The sequence below is a fragment of the Microtus ochrogaster genome, chromosome 19, assembly GCF_000317375.1.
Source record: "Microtus ochrogaster isolate Prairie Vole_2 chromosome 19, MicOch1.0, whole genome shotgun sequence".
NCBI lineage: Eukaryota > Metazoa > Chordata > Mammalia > Rodentia > Cricetidae > Microtus > Microtus ochrogaster.
Window position 1 is genome coordinate 43,325,077 of NC_022021.1, and position 20,231 is coordinate 43,345,307.

Consider the following 20,231-nt stretch of genomic DNA (forward strand, 5'->3'; position numbering starts at 1 on the left):
AGAAAGGAAGTGAGGTGGGAAGGAGGGAGGGAGAAAAGAGACATCCCTCCTACCTTCAGGAGTTCCTTACCTACTTTAATTAGATAACATCGAAGCTGTTAATTATGGTTTCTTGAGCACTAACTACATATTGAAAGCCACACTAAAGCGTTTTATACATAACAGAGTAAATAACACAATGTATCAAAGAAAGACTATGTACCCACTTCATAGATTAGCAACTGAGGGTCAAAGAGGTCAAGCAGGTTGTCCAAGGTCACAGGTTCTGACAACAGCTTACCATACAGTTCATAGCAAAATGATTGTGCTGCGTCTGAAGCTCCATTGCGTGCGGGTGGCTGGTCCCAATCTCCGTGTAGCTGTTTAGAAACAGGCCTTTGTTGTGTGTGATCCAGTCAAACATCTACCGGAAGAAAAAGACAACTCAGAATCACTGCAGAAAAGAAAGGGCTGGGAGGGTGGGGGTGGGAGAGGCTTGCCTCAGAGCTTCCAGGAGTTTATGCTTCCAGAACAAGCGAGAGCGCCTAAGGCAGCAGATCCTAAAGTGTTGTCTCTGGGACGGAACTCAGCCGGCTCCCTCAACCTAACAGAAGCTCCTGTCTTCTGTGCCCAGGCCCCTTGGTCTAGAAAGTGACCCATGCTTCCTACTGCTTTGCCTTTGAAGACACAAGGCTGGCCCCAGGACTAGTGGGTCTTTGTGCTAGGATCTAAGCAGAGATTACTAACAGCGGAAACAGTACTCTCTCATGCAAGACACAGAAACCTGAGCAAATGCAAACAATGAAATTACCAAACGTTTCAAGAGATTTGAGAGTTTTCAGACTCGGTCTCACGTAAGCCAGTGATACTGGCTGTTAGCCGTCTAAAAGCCCTTTCAGCATCCTGTACCAGAATTTCCTAGTGGGGTTTTTCTTTTACTTTAAAGTATATGTTTACCAGCCCATGGAAAACAAAACCACAAGGTTAAGGGTTACTTCACCTACGTCCACGGCTTGCAAACCATTCCTGTTTGCAAGTGTCCTTTTCTTTCACATTGCAAAGCACACATGATCTGGTAATGAACGAGCATTCACTGTGACCAGTGGGTGTCTCTAGCACACAAGAACGAGACATGAGAACATCGACTGTTACTGCCCGCATTACCTAGAACCCTGTTCTCAGCGGCATCACTCACCTTCTGCTACAAAGGACACAGTATAGGTCTGAATAGGTTTGCTGGCTTTGTTGGAAGAAGGACAGCTATCTGAAAATCTATATGTAATCACTGCTTTTATGAATACAATCATACAGTGTGTTGTGTACTTGCTTGCCTTTCAGATACTCTTGATCAAACCACTGGTAGTTTTAGCTCGGACTTTCTATAATGGCTCTGTGAATAAGGCTGGTGGCCAGGTTTAAGAATGGCCTCCGAATGGTCCTTGCTGCAGAATGAACACTGGAACTACAGACATATTAACTTCCTCCCTTCTCTGTTTCCTCACATTATCTTATAGGTCTTTGCCTTGAAGCCCAGCGACCCAGCGGCTTTCCCTCTGTCAGGCTGGCACCCCGTCCCGGGTTTTACCTTCTCAGCATCCTGTTCAAACAGCCGCAGCTGGAAGCACTGGTCCAGCTTCAGTTTCCGCAAGTGCCACATCTGATGCAGATGCTGCCGGGTGGAGTGTAGACGGTCCAGCATGGTGGATACCTTGGGCAAAAGGTTCTGCAGGTCCGCATTGCCTGAGCCCGAGTTCTTTTTTGGAAAACTCTCGCTGCTCTGAATCCGCTGGAGCAGCTTCTGCCCTTCTAAATCCAGGTCCTCTATGGGGGCCTTAATAACCTTCTTCTTCAGCTGGGAGTGTTCCTCAATCATGTTCCGAGCCCCCTCTAGGTCCTGAGGCAACTCCTTCTTTGCGAGAATATCCTGAAGTTCCTCTAGCCGGGACAGCATATGGGCTGCATTGCTAATGTAGTCCTCGAAAGCTACTCTGATTTCAATCCATTCTTCATGGTTGTATTCCAGGCAGCCATCGAACTCGGGAGTTAGCTGGGAAGGATCAACTACTTTGGTAAGGCCTTCTAAAGAGACCATATTTGTCTTAAGGGAAAAAAAATTACGTATGAGAAGCTGAACCAATTTTACATGGTCACATCATCCTGTAACTTACAGTGGTCACACATGGGTTTTCAGTTAAAGGTCACCTGCTCACGGAAAACCCAGACTATGTCTGGCTCTGCCTTCCCAGAACAAACATGGAGGGGAGGCACATCGTCAGCACGATGAAAAACTCCATTAAAGTAGCACCACCAGTCGGAATGCCTAGCAGCACAGAATTGTGAATTTCACAAGCCCCAAATCAACTAGATTCCACTGGAGAATGAGGAGAGGAACAAAACCTCAAGCTCACTAATATCTCAGACTTCACAACAGAGCTGGTGAAAGTGATTTCACAGAGGAAAGACCCAGTTGGGGAATACCATCTTCCCTGTGATCGCCTGCTACACTCCGAGCAGGAGAATACCTCCTTCGCTGTGATAACCTGCTACAATCATGAGCAGTCTGAATGCTGCATATAGCCTGCTCTACATCCCAATCGAACACCAATGGTACCCGAGTTTATTACAGTCTAAGCAAGGACTCTCGACCCCACCTGATGCATCAGATGGATACTGATCTGATGCCTCAAGAAAAACATGAGTTTGGGTTGAATAAGATGCAAAAGCAAAGGAGGAGATGGATGGTCTGACCAAGCCACCCATCACCTCCAGCCAGACCACCTACAGAAACCTAGAACTGACATCTCCATGCTGGGGGGGAGGGGCATAGGAAACAGCACAGGCAGCTGTGCTGAAAGAGCAGCTCAAGCCCAAGCTGCCTTTAGCCTGCAGAGGTCCAGGAGACTTACACCTATCATCTGCTGGACCATCAGTAACCTCCACAGAGGCAGCCAGAGACAACCAGGTCAGGAAGAAGATGGGCAGGCACCTTCTGGAGCCCAGAGTAAGAGGCTAGTAAATGAGATTAGTAAACTCTTCTACGAGTGCAAACTACCACTTATTACTTAAACATATGTAATTAAAATACATCACACTTTAAATTTTCCATTAAGCAAATATCTAAGACCCAATAAATTAACTTCCAAAATGACTACTTATTATAAATAAGGATAAAAGTGTACTATATATTTCACTCAAACCACTTGAAAGTAGTTTCAAATTTAATTAAAACCAAATTCCAATTCCAGATAGAAAAATCAGCACTATAGAAAGACATTTTAAATTCAAGTCGTGCACACAAAGCAGACACTGAAAAGTGCAGCAACTGATACATCATTACTATGTAATATTATTTACCTTAAAACATGATTCTTGTACATTGAAACCCAATATCCAGACAGAGATGGCAGAAACAGCACGCTCTTCGTTCCACCGGGAACGGTTATAATTTATTACAAGAAACTATTCCAGTCCTATTACAGAACAGAACCCGAGCCAAGCTTCAAGCTGCCTGGAATACTTTCCTCCTATAACCATATTAAACCGACCACATCAAAAGCCTTGTCAGAACTGCAGCGGCTTAAGGAGTGGAGGCTCACAGTGGGAAGGAAAATAAATTAGCAGACTTTGGTTTACTTTTTATAACCACCTGACAGCCATCATCCAGCACTAGCTGATGGCAGAACTGTACAGTCCTAGAACGATTACCTCCGCTTTTACAAAGGAAAGACTCAACATGTGAAGTAGCCAGCAATTCTCCCCACTATCAATGACGAGACAAACTCAATCCCTCTGCCATTTCCTCAGCTCCAGGATAAAGCAGCCACCACACAGCTTCAGCCACACAGCCCTGGGCTGACAGGGGGAGCTGTTCAGGTGAGGTGCCAGGAACAGACTTCTTCCAAGGAACAGCAGCTCCATACCCCAACCCCAGAGAGCGGAAATCTGATCCTGTGTCAAAAGCCACCACTGTGGGATGAGGAACGAAGCCTTTTACTTTATGCAATAATTAATTCTACTTATTATATGTATATAAGACATGTAGGCCTTGCTCAATTAAATGGCTTTTCGACCCTCATCAGTCCACCATTGCGAGGATACACCAGCTCATTAACCACGTCTTTAAGTTTAGGCTCTGGCTACCCAGAGAATGTTACCTCAAATTCGAATTTAGAACTGCCAAAATTCGTCCTCTGTTTCTGCCAGAAGTTGTCAGGCTTGATTATCAGAGCGATGTGGATGCAGCAAGGGAAAGACTCCTGCAAGATCTTCAGTAGTGGCTTGATGGAGTCCCACTTGGAGCCGCGCATGTCCACAATCACTGTGAAACCTCGCTTGCAGACCTCTTCACTACAGAGAGAGAAAGAGGTTGGGTTGGGGAGTTAGATGGCTAGGCTGGTAAGAGCACTTGTTACAAAAATATGAGAACCAGAGTTCAAATACCCAGTACCCACATTAGAAAAAACTGGGGTGTTTTAAGATGGAGAGCACTGACTGTTCTAAGGGACCCACGTTCCTTTCCCAGCACTCACTTGGTAGTTCACAGTCGTTTCTAACTCCAGCCCCAGGGAATCTAAAACCCTCTTCTGGCCTTCATGGCTACTGCAGGGGACAGGGGAGGCAGTGCACAGTTATAACACACAAACAAAATAGATGGGGAGGGGGCATGTAGCCATGCATTCCTATAATCCCAGTACTGTGCAGGATGGAGACAGAAGGATCCTGGGGCTTGCTGGCTGCCAGTCTAGCTCCAGGCTCAGAGACACTTCAGGGTAAGGCCACAAACATCCGAGTAGGATATCCGATACCCTCCTCTGACCTTCCAAGACCATGCCCACACACACAAGTGCATCTACTACACACAACATGCATATACCCCCAACAGGTATGCTCCTGTGGAGTCATATGGACACGGGGAGACACACACACACAGAGACACAGAGAGAGAGAGAACGCTATCAGCTGCAGCTTCTACAGCTTGGATGTGAGAGAAAGCTTCTTGGTGACGTACCCCACATGCTTGACCTCAAGAACCAGAGTGCAATGCTCTTTTACCTGGGCAGCTCAGCAATGCCTGACCTCCCCGCCCTGGGTCAGAAAACAGAACGAGGCCATAAAGGAATCAAGACAAAATGATAGATTCACACAGGGTTCACCTTCAAAGCTTTTAAGATTTTAATTCTTCATAGCTATGGTGTTGCATTCTGTCAAATGGCAACCACTAATTTCACTTGCCTTTGGTGTATTGTTAACTGGTGAGACACACTAGTTTAATAACTGCCACAGACAAAGGCCCATGGAGAGCACTAAGGGGTACAAACTCAATGTGGCATGCAGGGCTCAGGTTGGGACAGCAGCTACTTCAGAATTCCCAAGACCACAAGCAAAGCCAACAACCTGGCATGGGTGAAAATGCTGGGAACTTTCCAAAGTCTGGTTGTGGTCTCTTTCCTCCAGCCCTGTCCCACTAGGGGGTTCTTGACACCATTTTGGCAAGCCCTGTGAGAAACACTGAGGTTTGTGCCTGGACTATGATTGTATTCCTCTTCACATCTGGTCACATAGATGGCATGAGCGTGGTAGTGGGTAACAGTGCTGGCTCCTGGCAAAACCAAGACCGTGTTAGGAGCACTATGCTCTTCCTCTCTGGGCTCTTGGCAGGTAAATAAAAGGGTCAGCTGCAGCAGACAGTGTCCAGTGCCTGCAGCTCCAGCACAAGGATGCTGAGGAAGGAGGGCACGGGAGCCAAGCGAGAGACTGGAAGAGGCAACAGCAAGACCCATCTCAGAAAGAAAGTGGGGGAAATTGCTATTTCATGAAATAGCAACACTGGAGAAAATGGAAAGTCTGCATGAGGTACATGTGGAGGGCTAGGGATGTATCTCGAGGGCAAGATGTCCGCTCTAACAGGATCAAACATTTGGGTTCAATTGTAGACTACATAAAGTAGATGTGGGGGGGTCCATGTCTGTACTCCCAACACCTCGGAGGTGGAGATAGGAAGATAAGTTCAAGGCCATCCTCAAATACATACTGCATTTCTGTGACAGCATAGGCTGAAAACAAAACCAGGAAAATGAGAGAGAGAGAGAGAGAGAGAGAGAGAGAGAGAGAGAGAGAGAGAGAGAGAGAGAATTCTTAAAGAGGAAGAAAAGTATGTGTTCTTGCTATGTTATAATACCAAAGATATTTATCAAAATTCAGTGCTGCTTTCCAAATGACTCCAGAGCTAAGACACCACTATAGTCTATCATTACAAGATAGACTAACGGTCCACAATGGGTAGATGCCAACACCAGACTATAACCACATAACGGCTAGCCTACAAGTCTAGGAAACATGCCTGAGACCTGGTGGGATCTCAGTGAGCTGTGAGGGTGGTCTGCTCCTAACATGAATACCCCACCTTTAAGAGTTCAGCCTTACGCAACCATCTTCCAAGACTACTCTCAACTGAAAGACCAGAAGGTTATCATTGCTAGGTATTGTTACCACGCAAAGAAAATGTCAACTAAAGCTGCCTTCACTCTCTCAGGCCTAGGCTTGGCTCCTCCTCCCTCTGCCCTTCACCCTCCATACCTCCAGGCCCTTCACTTTCTTCCCTGCACTGGCTCACGCCATCACAGTAACTAGTTTTTAAAGTTTCACAAATGCAAAGTCCAACAGGACGCTCATGTGATTCTACAAGGTGTGCCACACAAATATCCCAGGAATGTCTACTGTGAAACTCAGGAGCCCTGGTTTGCAGGTACAGAGCACAGTGGCTAAAGCCCATGAGAGGAAACAGATGGCCCAGAGATCTTGCTTATCACCTGTCCTAATTAGCTTTAGCTGTCTGTGTGACACAGCCTAGAGTCATCTGAGGAGTCTCAATTGAGGATTTCCCGGCTCAGACCAGTCCATAGGCACATCTGTGAGGAACTGTCTTGATTGATGTGGAAGGCCCAGCACTCTGTGGGAGGGTGAGCTGAGCTGTAGAAGGAAGCTTAATGAGCATTCCTCGGGAGAGCAAGCCAGCAACAGCACTCCTCCTTGGTTCCTGCCTCCAGTTCCTGTCCTAACTCCCAATGATAGATTAAGACCCAGAAATGTAAGCCAAGTAAGTCCTTTCTTTCCCATGTTGCTTTAGCTCAGGGTGTTTAATCAGTGATGGGAAAAGAAACTACAGCATGACCCAAATGTCAATGATGCTTGGAAATGCTACAAGTAACCCGTAAATACCCCATGAGGGCTAGTCTTGTCAACTTAACTGATCGGACAGTAGAGCATACCTTCTGCAGTATCTGATGGTCTTTCCAGAAAAGATCATGGGATTCTGACCTAAAGAATGGATTCTCCCTTGATGAGTTCATCATGATGATATTACCTCAAGAAGTAGGTTACTAAACACATCCTTGCTGTATCTTTCCCTGCCCCCTTCCCGTGTCCTCTCTCTCTTGCTCTCCCTTCCTGTGCCCATGATGTGAAACGCTCTGCTCTGGCAGACTGACACCAGTTGAAGCCGTGAGTTAAAAATCAACCCTGGGGCTGAAGAGATGGCTCAGTGGTTACAAGCACCTACTGCTCATGCAGTGGGCCCAGGTTCAGTTCCCAGCACCCACATTCAGCAACTTACTACCCCTAAACTTCAGCTCCAGTAAGCCACCACCTTCAGCACCTGCTCTGGCTTGCACACCCCACACAGACCACATAATATAGATAATCAATTAAAAACTCCTTTCCTGCCGGGCATCTGGTTGCAGCAATAAGAAAGTGGCGAATACACACCCTGTATACTATCAACTGATTGGGGCTGAAAAGTGGCTCCAACTCTCACACCGCTGCTCTCTCGCTGTTCCCCATCCCGGTTACGGCAGCAGGAGAAAAGTGGCTGGTTGCACTGTGGACCGTCGGGAAGCTGAGAGATGAACAGTGAGTGCTGTGGGGCTCTCTTTGGTCTCTTTGCCAGGTGCCATGCGTGTTCCTGCCTGACCCCGACACGTGTCGACACATATTCCTCTGCTAGCTGCGCATTTTCACTGCCTGCTGCTCTTCTTCCCCAGCAAAAACCTGAGTAGACTCAGAAACAGCCCAGACATTTCCTCTGACAAATATCTTAGCACTGTTTCCTTTGAGCTCAGCTTCAAGTTTTCAGGATGCAGGCAGAACACAAGCCAGATTCTTTGCCACAATGTATCACAAATGACCTCTCTACCCCAGTTCATACTAGAATCTTTATTCCATTCTCAAACCTCATGATTGTCTCTATATCTGGCATTCTGGTCTCATGCAGCCCCGCCCATTGTCCAATTGAGTGCTGCTTCCGGAATTCTAGGGCTCTTCCACCTGCTGTGCGACCCTCTGCATTTCTCCTACAAACTGGCCTCAACAGTCTAGGAAGCACACAGTCAGGCAGCCACAGCAGAGGCCCCGCTGCAGTCCCAAGCTTCTATATTGGCTACTTTTATCATTGTGTTGTGACCAAATCCTGGAAAAGCAACGCATGGAAGGAAGGATTTGTTCTGACTCGCAGTCGGAAGGAGTCAACCCCAGAAAAGGTGTGCAGAGAGGAGTGGCTCTACCTGTGTTGGCAGTCAACACACTGTATTCAGAAAGAGCCAGAGAGATGGGCGTGGTTACTCACTGGCTTCTCCTGGTTCCTGTTCCCTTTGTTTGCTCTAGGTACCCAGGATCGTGCCTCCCTCATACAGGGAGAGTCTTGCTTCTTCAGTTAAACTTCTGAAACTTTCTCACAAATACACCCAAAACGTGTCTCCTAGGCAATTCAAAATCCAGCCAAGCTGAGAAAACCAACCATTTTGACTCCTCTGTTGTAGCATAGGTCTCTTAAAGTCACCATCAATCCCAGGTCCGACTACTTTTACACGCCCTAATTTGGCTCCTTGAAAATGCTTTCTCACTCCACCATAAATGCAATTCCTGCTCCCCTGTAGCATGTGTCTTGAGGAACGCAAATATCTAAGGATTTATCCTTCTTCATAAGGAGGCATACATCCAGTCTTCCACACATACCGCTGTCTGTGTCAGACATGACCACCCCCTTAGATTGTATCTAAATATACCCTATTTTTCAAAAACTAGCTAGAACAACGAAATAAAGATTTTAGTATAGGAATGAATTTCTTCCACCCATTGTCAGCTGTGAGACAGCCCCAGGGCAGGGCAGAAACTGAGCTTGCCATTCCCTTGGGGAAGAAGCGGGCCAGTTTCTTCTAACTCACTGCTCCTCACTCAGACTCTCCGGGAAACAGAACTATGCTTGCCCATGGTGTTGGCTAACAGCCACACTGAAACCCTCCCTCATCGCCAAGGTCTCAGATTTAAAGTGTTTCTAAACCGGGCCAGCAGATTAGCTAGTAAGAGTTAATGACTCACAAACCTCACAGTACACATCAAAAGAATCTGTAGTGCACAGAGGCTTAGCCTAAGAAGACATGTGCAGGCTGTCTCAGAGAACAAGTTTCTGATGATCCAGGCAATGGGACCTTCCTTGGTATTAGACTCACTAAAAAAGACCACCTGGTTTCTAACTCAGCTGTGTAAGATCTAAGAATCATAGCTAAATGAGTATCTAAAACCCACCAACACTCAATGCCTTGTAGTAGTAAAGGCCTGCCTCTGGTTCCTGCTCTAGACTGTTTAGAATAATTCAATAGCAGTTATGAAAATGGCAATAAAAATAAAGGTGATGTAGCTCTAGAGAGGCTAGGTAACAAAGAGGTTTTCTAGGAGTGATGCAAGGAATTCCCTGGGAAGGGGAAATGGTTGGGATCTTCTGGGTAAACTGGAAAAATGGAGTGGGGGGTTGGGGGGCTAGGAGAGGATGGGAGGATAGGAACATGAGGGATCAGATTGGTCTCGAAAAACAAAAAAAAAAAGATGATGACTTTAATTTTATGTTTGATCTCCTTGGAGTTAGACCTGCTCTTCAGTTCTTTTCTAGACAGCAGGCCACACTGGGAACTGCAGGTACAGTAGACAATAAGACAGTTGCCCGGAACTTACCTAGGAATGCAGGCTAGATAAGAAATGAGTCTCCTGAGATCCTCCTGCCGTATTCTGTCATGATTGCTGCGGGCTGGAAATGTTAAGACAGGACCTCCACGCTTATCTCTCCCACCTACAAAATAAACATTGGGAACACACTCAGGAGAGGCAGGATCAGACAGAACTTCCTGCATGCCCTTGCAAGTCCAGCAGCTTCACCCATCCGTCCGGTCAGACAGTAGCTAAACCTCCCACAGCGTCAGACAGGACTTCACAAATCCTAGCGCTGGTGCCATCTTTGTCCACCTCGTGCTCTCTCCTGGGTTCTAAGGAGCAACTGGAAGATGTCACAGATGACCTTGTCTTTTTATTCTAATACACAGGAAGAAACACTTCGTGTGAGTTTGGAGAGATGGGTACTAGGGCACTCTCATACAAACGCTGTATTTCTCTAAACAACCTTTTCTCTCTTGCTCCTCTTTGTCCAGCCCCCTTACACCTAACCCCTCCCTTTCCTTCCATCTCTTGCATTCTAAATTCTTTTTTCTACCAAGGAAAATCTTACTCTCTTGGCCCTAAAGAGAAAACAAGAATGTTGTTCTAACGTCACAACGATGACTGGTTTTATACAAACTGGGATCTGAGGCATCTCATGGCAGTGGCCAGGATGTTTTCAAACCTTTCCCCCCTCGGGAACCAGGAACCTACACAGAAAAGTGGGCAGGAGTTGTAAGAGCCAGAGGTGGTGGGTGACGCCAAGAAAACGGCATCTTTCATACCAGTCTGAGGCACACATAAACTAAGAGAGACTGCAGTGGCACACGGAAGACCGACACAGGTTCAAGCAGACAGGGTTCCAGCACAAGGGGAAGAGACATGGGGTACTACCCCCAAGAAGCTGTTTGTAACTGACACCCTTTGGCAACTGAAAATTAGAATTTTTTTCAATGGAGTCTCTCTCTGGGTATACCAACCACATCCCAGGGTAGACCTCATGCTCAGGGATATCTGGCCAACACAAACTGAATACCGTTGTATTTTTGTGGACTTTCTGTTCCATTCTACATTGTCTGGGTTGGGGGGGGGGGTCTTATTGATCTGTGTGGGAATTCATTCAGCCAATTCGCTTCCTGTCTGAGGTCAAGACCTCATCTAAGGAAGGAGGGAGGGTGGTCATGCTCTCTAGGGTTGTAAAGCCCCCAGCAGGTGGCCTGAAGCAGCATGTGGCTGGTCCGGTTCCTTGGGTCTATTCTCCCCACACCCCTTAATATATTGATACATACATACATACATACATATATATATATACACACCTTCGTGGTTCTCGCAACATTGGTCTTTGCTTATTCATTTTTATTTTTGTTTTTATGGGTGTTTTATTGGAAATCTTGTTTTGTTTTGAAAGAGAGGGAGAGGAAAAACGAAGTTGGGCGGGGAGGGAGGTAGAGAGGATCTGGGAGAAATTGAGGGTAGGAGAAAAACATAACCAAAATACATTGTATGAAAAAAATTTAAAAAAAGAACATACAAATAATCACAGGTGAGTAGGAGAACTGTAAAGTAAAACCCGATTAGCTCGAGGGTCATAGAAAAGTTACATCAAGAACAAGAGGACAACCAGAGCATTTGACCGTGACAGAGGAAGGAGGTTTCTCCTGGAGTCAGCTTAGCCTGGCTGGACACTGAGGCAAAATCATAACCTTTACTTTCTTATTTCCAGCAAGGGCAGAATAGCATAGAAAGAAAACTCAGCATTCCCAAGTGCATCCTTCATTGAGTTCTACAACCCTGATGATTTCTCTTCAGATCTCAAACTTTAAGCCACTGAGAGAAACTCTTACTATTTATTGTCTGAGCATCAAAAACAAAAATAAAAATCAGAGGTGACATTAATGTGGCTTTCACTATGTCCTATAATGACTGTGAGTTCATTCTAATCAGTAGTGAGACTTGACAGAGACTAAACACTTAAACTGATCCATATGCACTGTTCAGTCACCCAAGTTATTTATAACAAACTCAACGGGAGCAACACTGAACCACAGACAGCATAAGTCATGGGACCATAGTGTGGCTCCATGGGCCTCACATGCCCTTTCTCATGTTATCTTCACAATGAGCCTGGCAAGTTTTCTGTCTCTGCCTGAGGTGGCAGAACTTCCCAGAAATAAAATCAAGACAAAAGGACTGCAGGGCACTGCCACAAACAAGGACAGTCCTTCACACGCGTGTTTAAGCTGTAGTATAAGACACAAGAGGCAGAAAGTGACACAGCACTGACTTCCTGGGTCATACAGAAGCATTTATGAATGAAGAGGGACAGGCCATTGATTAGTAGCAACTCATCTTTTTTTGTTGTTGTTGGTTTTTCGAGACAGGGTTTCTCTGTGGCTTTGGAGCTCTTGTAGACCAGGCTGGTCTCGAACTCACAGAGATCTGCCTGCCTCTGCCTCCCAAGTGCTGGGATTAAAGGTCAAGTTCAAGTTCGAGACATTCTAACAGGCTTTTAGAAATGTCAACCAACAAGCGTGTCTCAGTATCTCAGAATCAGTCATGAAAACTTGGCCCACCTTTATTAATGTCTAGCTTTAACTTGAGTTAACTAATAAAGGCTGCTCCATTCCCAGCTCAGGCTATCCTCAAACTTGCAATCTCTCTGTGCACGGCCATGCATCCACCTCTTGGCACTTCCAGGAAAAGCAGATTGCTTCAACAGAGGTCTCGGTGCCCAGGGGCAGATGGGCAGGGGCTTTTTTCTCAGACCTACACTCAGTTCAAGAGGAATGGCCTTGTGCAACTTCCTCATGGTGTCTCTTAAAATCAGAAGTATAATCTTTCAATTACTCCAACTTAAGTACACACCATTACGGTATCAGGATTGGGCCTAGACAAGTCAGTATAATTAAGAACACTTCTCTTTTTGTTATTACCGTTTTTGTAATTCTAGGGATCAGCCCATCCTGCCTACTGGATTACAAGGTCCATCACATAACACCGATTTATGGGGCGCTTTTGCAAAGGTACCACAAAAATCCCTCATATGTTATAAACTGAAGTCACAGAACTAAGTAGATGAGTGATTTCTTGGGCAGAGGAAAGGGAGTACGGGAAAAAAGAGAAAAGGAGTTCTTTGAGGAATGATAAAAATGCTCTAGAAGGAGACACTAGCAATGACCACACGGCCCGCAGACGACAAAGACGGCCGCACGGCCTGCAGACCACAGTAATGGCTGCACAACCCATGGCTACACTAAGATCTACTTTCAAAAAAAACTGTAATAGTATGCAAAATTATACCACAGTTTAAAAAAAAGATAAATGAAGTTAGAAGTAAAAATTATTTTTGAGAATCCATTTGTTCTTTGTAACGTGTCCTAAAAATACTATATATGTAATCAATTTATTTTTACAATTTCTCCCTTTTCCTCTCATACACAAGATAACAATAGCCTAAAAACTGTCACGTGAGCTCATGTGACCCAGCTAATTCGGGCAGAAGCTGGGAAACACTGGGAGTGTGGTAACACCTCTTAACTATGCTTTGCTTGCATGTCTGGTTGAAGCTCTGCTGGTCTTAATAATTTAAAATGTTCTATCCTCATCTGGTCACTGCAAACCATCTCTCTCCAAAGCTCTAACCCTGAAGAGTCAAACTTTCACTAAAGACTTATGAGAAACCGGTGAATTTATTTTTTGATTAAGTAAAAGGCAAAAAGGTTTAGGTTTGGCCATAAATAAAAATGCAATAGTAATAAACTCTGAATTAACTGCCTAATGAAGGAATGAAAGCAAATAAAATCCAGCAGTCACCTCCATCCACCTGTCTGTACGCGCCCACCTCCTGCACTTCCAGGAACAGCAGAGTAGTGGGCCTGGAGTCTTGATGCCCAGGCGCAGATGGGCAGTAGGCTTTCTCCTCAGACCCAGGCTTGCGTTCCAGACAGATGGACCTGCGGAACTTTTTCATGATGCCTCTTGGATTCAGAAGTATAATCTTTCAGTTACTCCAACTTTAAGTACAAAATCAGTAGTTTAAAAACTGGTACCCGCCATTATACAAAGTATTGGGAATGACTCGTCTTGAAAAGATTAATAAACACTACTTTCAAAATTCAGTGGTTTTAATCCATGAGAGTTAGTCTATCACCTACCTACCTACCTACCTACCTACCTACCTACCTACTTACCTACCATCTATCCATTGCAATCCGTAAGTTAGTCCGTCAGTCCATCCATCCATGCATGCATCCATCCAAGTATTTCCAACAAACTCAAATCCTCCTTTTTCTGTGTACTATTGCACTCTTTACTAACAATGCAAATTCATTATATATTAGATTAACTTCTCCACAATCAACAGAACAAACAAACACAAGACTAGCAAAAAACGCTATGGAAGCCTCATCTTAAATACATACAGAACCACACGCCCTTAGGACACCCAGAACAAAGTGGTTCCAGTGCTGTGGATTAACCCGAGAGCCCAGCAAAGGTGACATCAGACTGGCACAGCATGGTTTAGACAGTGGAAAGGTACTGAGGAGGGCACAGCATCCAGAAGCACAGGGAGCCTCACTCACAGCCACTGTTACAGTCCTATAAACCTGCACACAGATCCCAGTTGATGGAGGAAGGTCATTGGTTGATTAAATAAAGAAGCTGCTTGACCTGATAGGTTAGAACATAGGTGGGAGGAGCAGACGCTGGGAGGAAGAGGAAGTGAGGTCAGAGACTCGACAGCTCTCCTCTGGGGGCAGACGCCTCAGAGAGACAAGATGCTCCCCTCTTGCGGGCAGAGGTGAGAGCTCTGCTCTCTGAGGCACACGCGATGAAGCTCCGACCCAGGATGGACGTAGGCTAGAATCTTCCCGGTAAGCGCACCTTGGGGTGCTACATACAGATGATTAGAAATGGGCTAGTCCAGGTGCGAGAGTTAGCCGAGAAAAGGGCTAGAGCTAAAGAGCCAAGCAGTGTTTAAATGAATACAGTTTGTGTGTTGTTATTTCGGGCATAAGCTAGCTGGGCAGGCGGCCGGGGTGCTGGGGACTCAGCCCCGCCGCTCTTATTACTACACCCAGTGAGAAAGCACAAAGTCCAGAAGCATGGCCATCCTTGTGCAGAGGAGACGGGACATGGGCAAGGGGTCTGGGCTGTCAAATTCCACACTGCACAGGAAGGTGATTGCCTTCTTACAGGGAGCCATCAGCCGGGAGAAACTGCCAGGACTTTACAACCAGCTGAAGATGTGGCTTCTAACAACGCCAGGAACGGGTATCCCTGAAGGAGAAGATCTGGGGACAGGAGCCTTTCCTCCCAGATGAGGGAATGAAAACCCATACGGGACAAGACACAGAGGTTAAAAGCTCCTGAGTGTGTCTACACGGTCACACTCCCAACTGCTGACACTAAGGCGTTTAGCTCCAACAAGCAGCTGTTCCACTTAGCCGCTCAGGCAAAGCAGCCAAGTGTTTGCAGAGTGACAAGCAGGACAGAGTTTGATCAGCAGTGTTCGCTGGCTTACGATGTACACACTGCGTCAGAAATGCCTGGGGCGTTAATTTCCTAAAATACAAGTTTTAAAAGTCCATGAAATGCGAATGCTTTTTTATGCTGTGTCAAGTGAGCTGCTTCAGTCAACTCTAAGCAGTCAAAGCAGGCTAGAAAGTCAGTTTTACCTGAGAGATAGGCGACTTTTTCCTTCAGAATTGGCAAAACATCCATAGCTTTCATTTCGTCATTTTTCCGAAACCCTGAAAGACACAGAGAGAAAACAGTCAGCAGGCAGCCTGACCAACACTGTACCCAGTGCCAGCAACTTGACGTTCATCCTTACCAGTAAACCAATTAAAGAATATGACCGTGTGTGAACACAGGAGACTGTGACCCCAGCATTTTCTCCTATTTTAATGTCTTTATGCATGACTAGAGATGGTATCCCAAAAGACCCTCAGCTGCGCTAGCAGTAACAATTTGTTCCCAGATGACACAAAATGCAGTCAGTCCCAATCACTGGCCAAATCTTCATTCTAACCTTGTACAATTTAGGTAACTGCCAAAGAAAACTGTCGCATTAGCAGTTTCTTGTAAAGTCTTCTTGTAGTAGCACAGTAAAGCCTCTAGGGGGAGCGCGAAGCTTCCTTCTCTTGGTTTTCCAAGCCAGGTTAGTAACAATCCTTGCTTGGCAGAGAGAGGGAGTAACCCACACTGGCAAATGCTCCCTCCTAGCTTGCTCCTTCTGCGCTTGTGGATTGTGGCCTGCGAAGGAACTCCAACTTCTGATGTGCCAAAAGGTCATTCACTAAAAACTAACTCCTCTCTACTCCCTAAAAATCTTAGAAAACCATGCACCATTTTTATGAAAAAATCAGAATGCAGCCAGGAACATCTAAGTAGAATGAACTGCGATCCAAACACGCCCAGCCTGCTCACCTAATAATGCAGGATAAATAGTTCTCTCACTCACGGTCAGCCCTTAGGATACTGTCTTGGACTCTGTCTAAGGCTGGATGCCCATTACAACTAACACTGCAACCGCCATCACTAGCAGATACTCCGGGGAAAAATAAGAGTTTCCCATTCCCATTGTTCTGGCTTTGCCAAACAGTACAAGAAAAGGATCCAAAATGTTATCTTGGTCACACATCTGGTGAAAGGTGCAGTCTAAGACGCAGAAAGTATTAAATGAATGGGTTTCTGTTCCAGTGTTGTCACACTGACCCAGCCCTGACACATCTATTTACACACGGGCTCTCACCAGGCATGCTGTCACACACCCTTAATCCAGGAAGACCCCTAGGTCAAGGCCACCCTGGGCTACCCGTTAATTCTCTCTCAAGGCACTGCAGTGTGTACTTAGAAAAAGGGAATGGTGTGGAGTTCGCCTTTCTTTACTCTGCCTGTTAGTGAGGACAGAGCCCAGTGTAAGCCTGCGGAGCTGTTACAGCAAGGACTAGGTTATACTCTGGGCTGCACTGCAATAGTTGAAAGAGGGTGAAAAAAATCGGGGGGAAAGAGGACTCTAAGTATTAACCTGAGTGGCCCAGGCTTCTAGCTTTTTCCCGAGCCTTGCACATGAAGGGCAAGTTCTGAGAAATCCAACATTTGAGACAGGCAGTGATGGTGGTACATGTCTTCAATGCCAGCACTGAGGAGGCAGAGGCAAGCGGCAAAGACCAAGGCTCTGAGAGAGAACTTTCTGGCATGACCCTCAGGTATTGATAAACTTGTCCCAGAGCTCAGGTCTCCAGGTCACCAGGCCACTTTGCTCTCCAAGTCACCAGACAGAGAAACAGTGCTCATTTCTAGAGGGCGAAACACCCGAGCCAGAGTTCTGCAATTTCAACCTTGAGTGAATTCAATCTAGTCTCAACTCTGGCTGCCACTGACTCACTACGAAGACTTGATTCCATTGGTGGGTGAAGACGGCAGTGTGGCAAGAACGGAAAGTGTCAGTCTGATGACAGTCCCCCAAGAGAAAGTCCACACAGAAGCTGAACAAGGTTATGCGATGTTTTATAGCCAGCAGGGGCCCCGTGAGAATGAGAAGCACATCTATAGATCAAATCTAAAGGCATCTGAGAAAGAGAAATCCCTCTCTACTACTCAGGGAAGAGGATGCCCACCTTCCACCGTTCTTACAAGCCAATGTACACCCAGACCCATCCATGTGACAAAACCCTCACAGAAGCCAGCGCGACCACCTGCTGTCCTCGGCTCTACACTCTAGAACCTAGAATCTGAGCTTCACCTGTCAATCATGAAACCCCCAACAGAAGATTGCCCTCCACCCAATGCTGAGGATTCATCAGGAAAGGGCTGTGTGACTTGGGCCATAATTCCAAAGCTTTCCTGATGGCGACTGATGACCTTCTGAACGACATCTGTTTATTGACAGCCAGGACGGAGTGGCCAGCACAGACTAGAGGTGCTGTACACTTCAGGCCCCATGCAGGGAGAAAACAGCACTGATTCGAGCTCGGTATGCAGAAAGCAAGCTTCCGAGAAAACCTCAATTTCTCATCTTCAGTTTCTGGGAGCCACAGTTGTTGAGTCTTATCAGCCCCCCAATTTCCCCATCCAATTAAACAGAACTCTTCTTGAGAGGGAAGGCAAGCAGGTCAGACAAACTGTAAAGTGTTACATTTTCACTGGTATGTATCCACGTGTCCAGACACTGACTTACTGATCTTATTGTGACATCTGGTTGGTTGTTCCACAGTAAAGGGATACAGGGAAGAAACAAAGGTAACCACACAAAGAATCCGAGAGCATGACTGATCGGATGGGGGTCACCGAGCATTATCCAAAATTTCATGTCCAGGTTTTAAAACCCCACCCACTAAGTATAAGACTCACGAAGCATGGATAAGTTCTCAAACTTTGTCAACTAGATCATGTAACTCAATAAAAAGCAGAAAAGGAAAAAAAAATAAACCAGCTCCTCCGATCAGAAAGGCAGGTTCCTGTCCATGCCCTGGAGAGCTGTTTATGAAAACAGTGTACAGCTGCTTAAAAACAAGTTTTCTTCAAAAATTAAAACTGGATGGCTTCTTTGTCGCCTCACAGGTTCTAGCCCACACCATGGAAAGGCCCAATTCCTAAAACCCTTTGACTCGTGAGTTAGAAGGGTTTCACTGCTGGGTTCGATGACCTTCACCTGGAAGCACTACATCTTCCTGGGGTCACAGGGAGAGTATCAGCAGCAAACACCGTTTGAAGATGTCCTTCTGAAATCTCACACCACATCTCTGTGACAGAGGCCAGGAGGAATCAACGTTTTACTCCTCTGACCAAGAGGGTCTGCTGGTGGGGACAAGAGGACCACACGGAGCAATCCGGGAAACTGAGAAGACGGTGGAGAGAAAGGTGGATAGGAGGAAGGGAAGGTCAGTGGTCAGATCAGGCCATTCGTGTTGTGTCCATTTTTAAGTTACTTAAAACCTACAATAAAGAGCACAGGACGAGGACGACAGAGGAGCCAGTGTAGAATTTAATGACACGCTCGTCTAGGGACAGTAATGCTTCTCAGATGAGGGCTGAATGACAAGCAACAAGTGTTTGAATCAAGCCTACAATGTGTATACTCAGAATGATCACGATAGTGCCTGCAATCAGGACTTGATGATCAACAGGAATTATTGTGTAAGCAGGGCTCGGAGAACTTCTCTCTTGCTTCAAAAATTCATTCTCTCCCCGCCCTCCTCTAAATGTGACTATTTAAATATTTTAATATATTTATTTTAAGACAGCTCCTCCTGAAGTTAAATACTACAGTATCTGTCCAAGTGGATTCTGTTACGTATTTACAATGCTGTCTGGCCAGGAGCATGTCAACCTGGGATAAAGCCTGTGCTTCCGAGCCTCTCCTGTTTCTTCACGGGACAAATATACCGTCTGGCAAATGGGTGTTCCCTGTCTTCCTCATGCAGTCAACTTGCTTTGGACAGAATGAGGTGCAAAGTGTTCAAAACCTCTGGGTGCTGGACAGAAAGGAACAAACCAGTGAACAGACAATCTCCCTCCTGGCTCTCTCCCAATGTCCCACACGACTTTCTATTTTCAGTTCCTAAGAGATCAGCTCTGTGTATTTAGCCTTCAATCATAGCATGATTGCAATTGTAAGAGGGAAAATTACCCTCTTCACCCTGGGAGGGAAAGTTCCACAGTTATCATCTAGCAATGGGAAATCTTCCAGATGCAGCGGTGGGCTGGAACATCAGCAACCTCACAGCCCAGTGGTCAGGTCAGCTGCCCACTTCGGGTCCTCTGACCCTGTGGTGAGTGTGGCACTCAGACAGACCTTAGCGAGTCACTGCGAGCGCTTGCTCGCTCGGTCACTGCTGTGGCCTTCGGTTTTCAACACCAACCAACAAAAACAGAACAACAGTCATCCATCTTGTTCACCCTCAGGAGCGCGAGCACCAGGGATGTATCTCCAGGATACGGGAGAGCTCCTGCGGCTCGTTATCCCAGGAGCAATTTCCGTGTAGGTCTGGGCACAGATCTAAGCTAAAACTAAGCCAGTGAGTTAAAGAATAAGTCAGCTTTTAAACTAAAACAGGGTCTCTTAGTAATCCATTCAGGACCTCTAGCAGATTGTAGTCATTTTAAATTTTACATAATCATTCACCTACATAAATGATGTTTTTCTTTTAGTAAAACGTGGTATTTAAAGCCCCAATTACTCCTCCACAGACAGAGCTTCTGATGGAGTTGCATCCGTGTCTCGTTCTGAATTGTCTGCCATGGCGTCCACAGACTGCGTCCCA

The 20,231-nt window shown here is 46.1% G+C and overlaps 1 protein-coding gene across 2 annotated transcripts in view; it reads right to left on the bottom strand.

The window, feature by feature from the left end:
• Window positions 1–20,231, bottom strand: part of Trio (trio Rho guanine nucleotide exchange factor) — a 287,626-nt gene that overhangs the window by 168,920 nt on the left and 98,475 nt on the right. For both annotated transcript variants that reach the window (XM_026783734.1, XM_005356663.3), the window contains exons 2-6: window positions 15,639–15,713; window positions 9,982–10,096; window positions 4,134–4,326; window positions 1,565–2,077; window positions 281–403 (exon numbers count right to left, since the gene is read on the bottom strand). In XM_026783734.1, the coding sequence (XP_026639535.1) occupies window positions 281–403; window positions 1,565–2,077; window positions 4,134–4,326; window positions 9,982–10,096; window positions 15,639–15,713 (1,019 nt within the window). The remainder of the gene's footprint in view (window positions 1–280; window positions 404–1,564; window positions 2,078–4,133; window positions 4,327–9,981; window positions 10,097–15,638; window positions 15,714–20,231) is intronic.